Source organism: Anolis sagrei, chromosome 5, assembly GCF_037176765.1.
Source record: "Anolis sagrei isolate rAnoSag1 chromosome 5, rAnoSag1.mat, whole genome shotgun sequence".
In the NCBI taxonomy this organism is placed as follows: Eukaryota; Metazoa; Chordata; class Lepidosauria; order Squamata; family Dactyloidae; genus Anolis; species Anolis sagrei.
The window spans coordinates 93,028,289-93,041,695 of NC_090025.1; the positions used below are offsets into that span (position 1 = coordinate 93,028,289).

The 13,407-nt window shown below is 41.9% G+C and overlaps 1 protein-coding gene across 6 annotated transcripts in view; it reads right to left on the reverse strand.

Annotated features, from left to right (window-relative positions):
• Positions 1-13,407, reverse strand: part of FRMD4A (FERM domain containing 4A) — a 511,564-nt gene that overhangs the window by 51,536 nt on the left and 446,621 nt on the right. For all 6 annotated transcript variants that reach the window (XM_067468889.1, XM_067468893.1, XM_067468890.1 and 3 more), the window contains 2 exons: positions 7,989-8,127; positions 3,526-3,667 (listed from right to left, as the gene is read on the reverse strand). In XM_067468889.1, the coding sequence (XP_067324990.1) occupies positions 3,526-3,667; positions 7,989-8,127 (281 nt within the window). The remainder of the gene's footprint in view (positions 1-3,525; positions 3,668-7,988; positions 8,128-13,407) is intronic.

Consider the following 13,407-nt stretch of genomic DNA (forward strand, 5'->3'; position numbering starts at 1 on the left):
CTGATGCTGATCTCAAGAAATAAATCTAATTTTAATATCATTAACCCTATCCCACCTGATCCCTCACACGACAGCTCTTTTGTCCAACACAACGGCACAATGTCACAGCATCTAGTATCATTGGTCCTGCAGAGCTATACAATGCACATTTTATTTATTTACTATATTTATATCCTGCCTTTCTCAACCCCAAAGTGGACTCAAGGCGGCTTACAGTAGACAAAATTCAATGTTTTAAACAATTCAACAATTAAATAAACATTTAGTTAAAAATCTAGATGAGGTTAAAAGCAATTAAAACATAAACAATAACACAGCTATAAAATCATTTTATCCACAATCAAGGTCAAGCCATTCCAGTGATCCTTACACATACATCCAAGTCATCTATTGCACTGTATTAGTTGCTGAAGGCTTGGTCACAAAGCCATGTTTTCACCTTTTTTCTGAAAGTCAAAGGAGGCGGGACAGAGAGCAGGGCCTCGATGATCCCAATCTCTGAGATGGTTCATAGGGGGAGATACGATCGGACAGGTAAGCTGAGCCAGAACTGTTTAGGGCGTTATAGGCTAAAGCCAGCATTTTGTATTGTGCTCGATAGCAGATTGGCAGTCAGTGAAGCTGATGCAACAGGGGGGTTGTATGCTCCCTTTGCGCTGCTCCGGTGAGCAATCTGGCTGCCGTCCTTTGGACCATTTGAACCCTCCGAACAGTCTTCAAAGGCAACCCTATATAGAGAGTGTTGCAGGAATCTAAGGGGGATGTAACCAGAGCATGGACCATCGTGGCCAAGTCAGACTTCCCAAGGTATGGGTGCAACTGGCACACAAATTTTAATTGTGCAAAAGTTCCCCTGACCACCACTGAAACCTGGGGCTCCAGGCTCAGCGATGAGTCCAGGAGAACTCCCAGGCTGTGAACCTGCATCTTCAGGAGCAGCGCAACCCCATCCAACACAGGTTGTAACCCTATGCCCTGTTTGGCCTTGCAACTGCCCAGGAGGACCTCTGTCTTGTCTGGACTCAGTTTCTATTTGTTTGTCCTCATCCAGACCATCACAGCAGCCAAGCACCGGTTCACGACCTGAACAGCCTCCTTAATAGCAGGTGGAATTGAGTGACAGAGTTGGATGTCATCTATGTACAGGTGACATTGCACCCCGTAACTCCGGATAATCTCTTACAGCGGCTTCATGTAGATGTTAAACAACATGGGTGACAGTATTGAGCCCTGTGGGACCCCACAGGACAAAGGTTGCGGGGTCGAGCAGGTGTCACCCAACAACACCTTCTGGGAACAATTCTCAAGGAAGGAATGGAGCCACTGCAAAACAGTACCTCCAAGACCCATTCCTGTGAGGTACCCTGGTCAATGGTATCAAAGGCCAGTGAGAGGTCCAGTAGAACCAGCAGGGACACACTCCCCCTGTCCAGTTCCTTGAGTAGATAATCCACTAAGGTGACCAAGGCTGTTTGGGTACCGTGTCCCAGCCTAAAGCCAGACTGCACCGGCTCTAGATAATGTGTCTTCCAAGAACCCCTGGAGTTGTGAGGCCACCCCACGTTCCAGGACTTTGCCCAGAAAGGGGAGATTGGAAGTTGACAAATTGAGTGGGGTCCAATGATGGTTTTTTCAACAGCTGTTTTATAACAGCTTGTTTTAAGGTGTTTGGAATATTGCCTTCCTGTAAGGAGGCATAAACCATCACCTTCAGACACTCTGCCAAACCCCATCTGGCTTCCTTTATCTTCCATGTTGGACTAAGATGCATGTTGTAGCCCTCATTTCTACAAGGATCTTGTCCACATTCTTGGGCTGCACTAATTGGAAAAAATCCTAACCCTCACATGAATCCTAACCCTAACGTGACTAAGTTAACACTTAGACTGAGGCCCTATCCTATTACTGAAAGTAAAACAAACATGTTGTCAACAGTTAGGAAATGTGTAGAAGACAGAAAGGTGCCTCTGTGTCAAAAGTTCTTCCCATTTTAAAAAGTTAATGACTCATGCTTCAGAGTCACTGGCAGGAGGAACAATTAGACTAAGAGAACTATCATCTTCCTTCCCTGAACACAAAAACAGACAAAGCTAAATAGGATGCCCAGAGATCTTGCTTCTAAACCGAACATACAGACGCAAAATAAAACACATTGACTGGGAATCTGTTCAGTAGTTACAGGATTGCTAGATGAATCTATGCTCTCATAATTTTGGGATTGTTCATAACGTTGGTGGGAAGATGCGAACACAACGATAAACAGGGTATAGGGATTTTATCTTTGAAGATCCCCACCGCTATCACGAATTGCGAGGAGGTGCTTTGTGTGTTGCTGAGGTTGGCAATGGCAGGCCCTAATAATGGAGGTATTTTACCTCAGGCACTTTTTAATTCCACCGCTGCCACCAATTGTACAGATGTGGATGTTATGGAGGGAATTTACCTCAGGCCTCAATGGTGTAGAAGAGTATATTATGGAGGAGGCCAAATATTATTTGTAAATTAAGGTAACTGCCACCAACGTGAGGTATTTGAGGTACCACCGATGAGATCTGGCTCTACAAACACAGATTAGTTGAGATGAGACGGTTTTCAACAAAAGATAACAGGTTTATTGTGTACAAAGCTTATGGTTGCAGGCTGTTAAATAACTTATGGAACTTTGAATATCACGTGGTTTATAGTACAGTCCACTCTTCCAGATAACACAGCTTGTGGCTAACTTTCACTGAAGTGAAGCTCTCTAGTGAACAATGTTTCACTACTATAAATAGCCTTTCAAGTTGATCTTCCCTCGATCAAATCTCTGATCTCTAGTCTCTCCTTAACTAGGGATCTTAACTAGGCTTCCTTTAGTTTTCTTTGACTAAAGAATCTGGCCAGGTTTCTTTCTTCAGCCCTCCTAGACTGAAAAACACCAGCCGCTCACACACAAGCCTCTCTCTCAGGCCTTTCCAAGCCTCTCTCTCTGCTGCTTTTTTAAAAACGCACAACTTTTCCTGCTTGGCTCCGCCCACTTCTCCCTCTCATGAGCTAGCCAGCCTCGTCTCCTTGGCAACGCTCACTGTGGATTCAAACCAGATGGCTCCAGTTTTAGCTACTGTTACAAACACAAATACATACTCTAACAGTTAAACACAAACATAATAATAATGACTTCTGCACAGTTGGCTTCTCTCCTACCTCATATTCCAGCAAACGAAGATTGTTCATAACGTTGGCCTCTCTCCTACCTCAAATTCCATGTTGTAGAGCTAGAAATGTTAATGACCACTGGGCCACAAGAAGAAAGGACTGTACACCCTTGGGTAATTATATTGTTAAAATTGCACATATTGTAATTATACATAAATGCCAAAGAGTTTGTCAGCTACCTAGTTACAGTCTGCCCTCCCCAATTATGCCAAGTAATTCAGAATACTGACCAGCAGACGCAACTGTGGCTGTTAAGTAAGTGATATTATAATCCTCACACACACCTTTTGAACAAAAGAGCAAGTTAGTTACTATCTCAAAGGAATGTACCTGATGACAAAAGGCTTCCACTGCTGCCGCTGATAATTTTTCCTTTGCTTCCCATGTTGGCTAGTTTGGAGGTCTTCAATGTTCCAGTTTCAGTCAGGTCAATTGCAATTTCACTCAGGCTTCTTGCTGCATGAATTTTAGACTGGAGGAAAATGAAGAAATATGCACTATAATGATTATCAAAGAGGAAGCCGTGATCTGGAATTATTTATATTATCACATCTTGTTACTCATTTGTGGCAATATTTTAAAGGGATGAAAAATAGCTCTGACATGCAACAGAGCTGGTCTTACTACAGATTATTATGGTGTCTCTATTACAAGGTTGTAAGAACTTGCTACCACCTGGAAATCTCTGCTAGAATGTTCTAGTGAACGATATCACTGCAGTATCTGAACTAAATTTGAAGCTGGGTTGTTGTAGGTTTTTCTGGGCTATATGGCCATGTTCTAGAGGCATTTTCTCCTGACGTTTCACCTGCATCTATGGCAAGCATCCTCAGAGGTAGTGAGGTCTGTTGGAAGTAGGAAAATGGATTTATATATCTGTGGAATGACCAGGGAGGGACAAAGGACTCTTGTCTGCTGGAGCTAGGTGTGAATGTTTCAACTGACTACCTTGATTAGCAATGGCCATATAGCCTGGAAAAACCTACAACAACCGAGTGATTCCAGCCATGAAAACCTTCGACAATAAATTTGAAGCCTTTGGTAGAGAATTCCAGCAAAGTACAAATCCTAGGATTTTGTAGAGTAGATCCATTGTAGGTAAACTATTACAAGTATATAGTAAAGTTATATCCAAACAAACACTTTGAAAAAGGTATTAAAGCACAGGTCAAGAACATTTGAAATCTCCCAGAAGAAATGTAAAAACAACAAATTATCAAGAACATTTATACAATTTTAGCTTTTCTCCCAAATCTAACAGAATTAAGTAAAGATGTCCTGTGATGTCAGGTAACAACACAGCAACTTGAAAAATATTGCATTATGTTGGTGAATGCTTCCAAAATCTGCTGTGAAAACTTTCAATTATTTGATACTCATAATTCCCTACTGTTGATTTGTTGTGTCAGTAAAATGAGAAACAACTCATTTTCATCCCTGATGCATGGTTTTTATATATATTGAAGTGAGCATATGTTTTTTAGAGACTTCACTAGGAATACAGGGAAAGTCATGCAGCCTAAATCACAACCACGGTTACCCATTAGCTTCTGCTGTTAACATGATCAGAGAGTGATGTAAAAGAACATAATCTGATATTTTGGTTTTGATTAGAAAAATAAAGGAGGGCAGATAGCTTTGATGGGTTCTCTTATATTACTTCCTCTGTCTTCTAGAGACTGCAAGTTACCTCTTAAAAACAGAACCATCTTGGAAAATGCTTCTCCAAAAGAAATGAAAGTGTGGATGTAGAGGTTTACTGAAAATCAAAGAGGCAAAATTTGCCTAGATTTCCTAAGAGGCTTTCTAAATAAGCTCAGCAACCTATCCAGCTGCATTTAGCCACCAAGTTCTAGAGCAGTGGTTCTCAACCTGTAGTCCCCAGGCGTTTTCACCTACAACTCCCCGAAATCCCAGCCAGTTTACCAGTTGTTAGGATTTCTGGGAGTTGATGGCCAAAACATCTGGGGATTGAGAATCACTAATCTAGATGAACTGAAGTATAAAAAGAGGTAGCACCGAGCAGAGTTGTCAGTGCTAAAACTGTTAAATGCCAGGAAGGTGCCATTCTAGAAATCTTCTTTCATCACTGAGTTCAATGGCAATGGTATAGGAGTAGGGTTGACACTGAGAAATGGGAAGCCCTGGCCTTTGAGCACTCCAGCTGGAGGCCAGCCGTGACCAGCAGTGCTGTAGAATTTGCAGAGGCACAAATGGAGGGTGAAAGAGAGAAACGTACCAAGAAGAAGGCACATCAAGCCAACCCTGACCGAGACCGCCTTCCACCTGGAAACCAATGCCCTCACTGCAGGAGAAGATGCAGGTCAAGAATAGGGCTCCACAGTCACCTACGGACCCACCAGTACACTGATCTTGGAAGACTATCCTACTCGGACAATGAGGGATCGCCTAAGTAAGTAATTTGGAGGAGGGTGTCATCTATGCTCTACAAATTATAATACAGTGGCCCTTTGGTATCCATTCAGGTTTTGTTTCAAAACTACCGGTGGATTCCAAACTCTGTGACTGTTCAAGTCTCATTATATGCAATAATGTAGTAAAATGGTGTCCCAAGGGTAGGGGTGGGGGAAATATTTTCAAATCATCCATCGTTGAATCCAAAGATGCAGAATTTGTGGATATGGAGGACAGCTGTAATTGAGTAATAAAGCAATCGTAAGTGACAATGATAATAATTCAGGTTCAATATTGCCCTCAGGAGAATGCCAGTCTAGTTGTATCTAGAAAAAAAAAACACATTTCGGGGACTTTAGAGGGATCAGTTATCATTTCTTTCTTTTTTTCTTGAATCAAGTGTCATAAAGAAGGCTGACCAGTATTTATACTTCTAGATCTCCACAATAATTTCTTAGGAGTCTTGGTAACCAGACTTTGCCTGAATAACAACAAAACAACACTGCCAGATAGAGGAAAGGAATTTCTTCTCTGTGCTGACTGAACCTTGTGGGATCAATGAGATCATTGGTGTTTTATTATCTCCTGAAAGACCTATTAGAAAATGGACACCACACAAATCCTGGTTTTATTGAGGTTACTTTCAGGTCACCCCCCCCCCCCAATTTTGTGGAACCATGATTGTGAAACCCTGCTCTAGACCTTGTCCTTTTTCTCTAAGGCATTTAAACCACACCCTAACAGGCCCGTAGCCAGAATTTCAATTTGGGGGGGGGGGGTGAGTTTGTTGGGGGGGGGGTGAGTCTGAGTGAAAGAGGGTCTACCCTAGCAAACCTTTTGTATCGTTATCCCAATACCCCCATGAATATGGGATATATTGAGTATGGTGATCAGATCATGATATGAATAAACATAATAGTTTAAATAATGCACCAGTAAGGCCTTCTCGCGAACCACCATGAGACTTTGGGGGGGGGGGGGCTGAAGCCCCTCCGCCCCCCCCTTCCTGGCTACATGCCTGCACCCTAAGTACCTAGGTTTATTTATTATAAAACAGAATAGAGAGGTAACCTCATTAAAAAAATCAGCCAAGAGATAATGTTTTAATTTATTTACTCTGAAATAAATATGCATTTTATAAACTATTCATGATCAGAAATGACTTTCATAACAGAGTGTAAAGGAGCACAACAACCATTTCACAAGAAAACGCCCTTAGGTCCTGTAAATTTCCATGTGATGCCCGATACTTAGAACAAATTAGATGAAGACCAAAGGTAAAAGGTTTAGGCCAGGGGTCCTCAAACTACGGCCCAAGGGCCGGATACGGCCCTCCAAGGTCATTTACCCAGCCCTTGCTCAGGATCAACCTAAGTCTGAAATGACTTGAAAGCACACACCAACAGCAACAACAATCCTATCTCATCAGCCAAACATGCGACATGCGACATGCGAGTGTGGAGAGGAACAAACCACTGACCACCTGCTGCAATGCAACCTGAGCCCTGCCACATGCACAATGGAGGACCTTTTTGCAGCAACACCAGAAGCACTCCAAGTGGCCAGATACTGGTCAAAGGACGTTTAATCAACTACCAAACTCACAAATTCTGTATTTTATCTGTTTGTTTGCTTGCTTTGTTCTGTTAGAAATGTAATATAATTTGACTGGTTGTCCTGACACGACAAATAAATCAGCCAAAAGAAGGCCCACACTTCCCACTGAAATACTAAGCTTATATTTGTTAAAATTGTTCTTCATTTTAATTATTGTATTATTTTTAAGTGTTTTTGCACTATGAATAAGATATGTGCAGTATGCATAGGAATTCATTCATGTTTTTTTCCCCTTCAAATTATAATCTGGTCCTCCAACAGTTTGAGGGACTGTGACCTAGCCCTCTGTTTAAAAAATTTGAGGACCCCTGGTTTAGGCTGTTTAGAAATCTCTAATACACATATCAAATAGAAAAGAACTACTGGACATCTGTAACTAGAAAATCCTGAGAGTTGCTAGATCACCCAAGCAAACTGTCTTGTAACAAGTAGCCTAGCTCACATGCTGAAAGTGACAAAAATGATTAAAGGCAAATATTACAATCATAACACAAACAATCTCCATCACTATATGAACCCAAAGTATCCCCTCAAAAAGTAAAAAAGAAGATAGATCGTAGAAACATTGTTCCAAATGACTAATACAAATCTATGAAAACCAACGTCTCCTTTTCTTCTTCCACCTCAAGCTATCTGCCAATATACTCAATGTAAAAATGATTCATGCAAGTGTTATGGCAATGAGGCTGTCAGGGATAGCTGCTAGGCAGGCGCATTCATGGTAGTTCTCTTTTATTTCCATCTGCCTCTAGGATTCTCACCTTGCTTTGCTTTCTGTCCAAGTAGAACTGATGTTGGCTAATGGCCATAGCCCAGATGGACTTTATCAAGGCGGGACAGGCATACCACGTGTGCACAGCAATGCCACTGTGTCCAAACGTCCTTCTAGTCACAGATGCCCTAGAAGATCCAGGAGAGAAGAAACAATTAGCTTTTAGTGTGATGAAAATTGAGCTCTCTGTCCCTACTATTTACTTTTTATTTCACACAAAACATGGTAAGGGAAAAATAAGGAGCTCTAGTTGATCTATTTATGAATGATTAAGCTGCCAGTCACAAAATTGAACTGAGGCACTTCCAGGATCATAGCTCCAGCACCGGTATATTATAATCTATAAAAAGTTATTAAAGGCTAGTTTTTCAGCTGTGTTATATTTTTTTGCAACATAAAAATGAGAGAAGGAGGTGAACAGAGGGAAAAAACGGGATTGTGGCGGAGCTGGCTGAGTGTCAGCTGCATTAAGATCACTCTGACCAAAAGGTCATGAGTTCGAAGCCAGCCCGGGTTGGAGTGGGTTTAAAACCAATTGTGTGTAGCCTGTTGTCGACCTTTGCAACCCGAAAGACAGTTGCATCTGTCAAGTAGGAAAATTAGGTACCACCTTAAAGTGTGGGGAGGCTAAATTAACTGGTTTTTGAGGCCATAAAGAAGAATCCAGCAAAGCATTCCAGCGGGGAAGCATGCGGGGAATGCAGAAGTGCTTCATCAGCGTCGCAGATGGATGATGAAAGCGACAGCTCCTCTGGCGGCCACAAAAAAAAGTTAAATAGCCTCTGTGTATGTCTGTATATGTTTGTATGTCAAAAATTGGCATTGAATGTTTGCCATATATGTGTACACTGAAATCCGCCCTGAGTCCCCTGCGGGGTGAGAAAGGCGGAATATACAAGCTGTAAAGATTAACTAGTTTTTACTAGGGGTGTGTGAAATGGCAGAAATCCATTTTGTTTTCATTCTGTTTTTGTTTCGAATTTTGGATCCCCCAAGCACAGAGTTAGACCAAAGCATTTTATTGAAGTCAGAGCAGGAAATGTACCCACCAACCCTTTAAGTCAGGGTCCACAATTCCCAAGGCCAACTTTTGGCATGAGGAAGTAAACCATAAAACAATTTGCTGCCTTTTCATGACCCCAAACATCTGCTGCCTCGGATGACTGGCTCACTTGTGATGTTTACACTGGCCATGAGCAAATGTAAGACCTCACTGCACTCAGTGAGAAAGAGAACAGAAGATAAGTCTGGGAAGCTCTATGATGAGCTGCAGAAAGTGATATGTAGAAAATACTGAAGCAAATCAAACAATGGATTTCAATGGCAGATAGCTAGAAAAGGAGCTTTCAATTGTACGACAAAGCAGATGTACAATTTATTCCAAACTAGCCATCCCCTGACACACGTTGCTGTGGCCCAGTCAGGTGATCTGGGAAATAAAGTAATGAGAAAGTGTTGATTTCTAATATATGTAATTTCTTTATGCTTGTGGGTAAACAGTATTTCTTGCTGTTTCTTTGTCAGTGTTGATGTGGTTTGCCTACTCTGGAACATGCAACATATAATTGTCGTTCTTTAGGAGGCCCTTTCAAATCTATGATACTATCTCTCTCTGTGTGTGAATCATATATATCTATCTATATCTATGGCTGGATGGCTCTCTGTCAGGAGGGCTTTGGTTATGTTTCCTTGCCCCTGTGAAGGGAGTTGGACTGAATGGCCTCAGGTATTTTCTGTTGGTAATGGGGGTTCTGTGTGGGAAGTTTGGCCCAATTCTGTCATTGATGGGGTTCAGAATGCTCTTTGATTGTAGGTGAACTATAAATCCCAGTAACTACAACTCTCAAATGTCAAGGTCTATTTCCCCCAAACTCCATCTGAGTTCATATTTGGGCATATGGAATATTTGTGCCAAGTTTGGTGAACTACAACTCCCAAACTCAAGGCCAATGCCCACAAAACTCTACTAGTGTATTCTGTTGGTCATGGGAGTCCTGTGTGCCAAGTTTGGTTCAATGCCATAATTGGTGTTCAGAATGCTCTTTGATTGTAGGTGAATTATAAATCCCAGCAACTACAACTCCCAAATGACAAAATCAATTTTTTTTAGTGAAGGACATACATTGTGTTGTTAGGTGTATGCTGTCCAAATTTGGTGTCAATTGGCCCACTGGTTTTTGAGTTCTGTTAATCCCACAAACGAACATTACATTGTTATTTATATAGATTGCTTTGTTTACAACTGAGAAAAGTTCAAGGAATCAATGAGGAAAAAAAAAGATGGCGAAATGAAGCTTAAACAAAATCAGTCATGACAATATGGAAGAGAGATTTCTTTTTTTTTTTTAATCCAGCCATAAAAATTCAACCCAAGACTTATGTTTCCATAGCAGTATGACAACTGTTGCATTTTGGATACTATAGGTATTTTTTCAACCTCCCCATATACTAAGCGTGCCATACCAGTTATGATCCATTAAACAACTTGGAATTAAGACTTTCCTGAACCAAATGGTACATTAAAATGAAGAACATGTTCACTGTTTGAAAGAAAATCTGAAAGGTAAAGTAGAGGTTACAGGAAGGGTATATAAGGCAGGAAAGTTGAAGAACCAGACAGTGTGAAAAGAGAGATTCAGGAGCTAGACATATTGGCAAGAAAGTCTGAACAATACAGTATTTCTGTTCCTAACTGCCAAGGTACACTGTTCTCATATTAAACGCAGCACTACAAACTCATTCCCTTCCTCACTGCGCAAGATGGATGGCATACGAATATTTGCCACAGCTATGTACGAAAAGCTATTAGACTTTGGCTGCACCCCCTAACTCTTAAAACTTATGAGACTCTCAATGCAAATTATGTGAAGGTAGCACTTTTTCTCTCTAGCATCAACAATATCAGTGCTCCAGTTATGTGCTGTCCACATGGGCGTGCAAAGGATCAAAAACTTTACATGTCAGCAGCATGATCTGTCAACCTATGGGACTGTGGCACAGCTGGCTGGGAGTCAGCTGCATTAAGATCACTACTGACTGAAAGGTCATGAGTTCGAAGCCAGCCTGGGTCGGAGTGAGCTTCCAACCAATTTGAGTAGCTTGTTGTTGACCTTTGCACCCGAAAGACAGTTGCATCTGTCAAGTAGAAAATTTAGATACCACTTATGCGGGGAAGCTAATTTAACTAATTTACAAGGCCATAAAATTCTCCAGCAAGCATGCAAAGAATGAGGAAGTACTTCATCAGTGTCACAAATGGACGGTGAAGCGACAGCTCCCCTGGTGGCCAGAACACCCTAATGAAAAGCTGGAATGTAAAATGGCCTCTGTGTGTCTGTCTATATATGTCGTGTGTCTATGACATTGAATGTTTGCCATGTATATGTTCATTGAGTCCCCTGCGGGGTGAGAAGGGCGGAATATAAACACTGTAAATAAATAAATAAAGATAATAGTCAGACTACACAGAGAAGCCATTGAAATCCACAAGCATGTGGACAATTTCAACCGAAAGGAATAAACCATGAAAATGAACAAATTCTGGCATCCAGTATTAAAAAACTCAAAAATTACAACAGCAAAACAACAGAGAGTAAACAATCAGGCACATCAAATCACCTCTCAACAAAAAAGATTCCCCCAGGCACTTCCAAGCCATTAAATGCTAATCAAGGTGGTCAGTTGAAACATTCACACCTAGCTCCAACTATGATACTTCACCTTGTTGATGGGAAGCTTCCCATCCGAGTGGAAATCATCTACTGGACAGATGGCAAGCTATTCAAAAGTCCTTTGTCCCACCCAGGTCATTCCACAGATATATAAACCCATTTTCCTAGTTCCAACAGGCCTCACTACCTCTGAGGATGCTTGCCATAGATGCAGGCGAAACGTCAGGAGAAAATGCCTCTAGATCATGGACATATACCCTGAAAAAACCTACAACAACCCAAAGATAATAGTGTAAGTAGATGACAGGTCTATCCATCAACAGCCTTGATAACTAACTGGCATTTCCGATTTCAGAGGCAGCAAAATTTCTGTTTACCAAATCCTGAGATCAACAATAAGAAGCCATGTTTTGTTGCTTGTGAACTTGCTGTGACATTTGGCTGACTACAGAAATAAGAGGTTGGGACATACTAGACTTCTACTGGATTCCCAAGGACTCCAGAGAGACAATATCCCTTTCTTCCTGCAGCCTTCTGCCCCCTCCCTCTACCAAAAAAAACAAACAAAAAAACACTATTCCAGAGATGTGGGGAACTATCTGGATCCAGTTTTCATGCATCTCTGAAGGCTGGGGAAAGAAGAAAAGTATCCATGTTGTTGTTCTATGACACCCACATGCTAAATATGAAATCATGTTCTAGTGCTGAACTAGGCAGGTCTATGATACAGTAAAGCAATTCGGAATGAACTAATATGGGTGAATATCATGTATTTCTGCTACCTCTACTACTGACACTGCTTTCTGGGGATACCTTCATTGGCACCACCTGCTTCCCTCATTCCCTACTTTATAAATCGGGTGCCCTAACAAATTTGTGAACATCCTGCGGCTCCTCCACGATGACATGATGGCAACAGTTTTGGACAGCAATGGCTCCCAAAGTGACCCATTTAAAGTGGAATCTGGTGTCAAACAGGTATGTGTTATTGCCCCAACTTTATTCTCCAACTTCATTGCTATGATACTTCACCTTGTTGATGGGAAGCTTCACACCCGAGTGGAAATCATCTACTGGACTGATGGCAAGCTATTCAACCTCAGCAGACTGAAAGCCAAAACCAAGGTTACAACAACATCTGTTATAGAACTCCAGTATGCTGATGACAACGTCGTCTGTGTGCATTCAGAAGATCTACAAGCTACTCTAAGCACCTTCGCAGAAGCATACGAGAAGCTCGGCCTGTCATTGAACATCGAAAAAACCAAGGTGCTGTTCCAGCAGACACCAGCCAACCTCTCTCCAATGCCAGCGATACAGCTTAATGGTGTAACATTAGAAAATGTTGACCGTTTCCGCTATTTTGGCAGCCACTTCTCCATCAAAGTCAACATCGACACCGAAATACACACCGCCTGAGCTCTGCAAGCGCAACACTTTTCTGAATGAAGCAGAGAGTGTTTGAGGACCGGGACATCTGTAGGGATACCAATGTGCTAGTTTACAGAGCTATTGTCCTCCCAACCCTGCTATATGCCTGTGAGACGTGGACTGTTTACAGCCGTCACATGCAACTCCTGGAATAATTCCATCAACGCTGCCTCCGGAAAATCCTGTAGATCTCTTGGGAAGACAGGTGGACAAACGTCAGTGTGCTGGAAGAAGCAAAGATCACCAGCACTGAAGCGATGGTCCTCCGCCATCAACTCCGCTGGACCGGCCACGTTGTCCAGATGC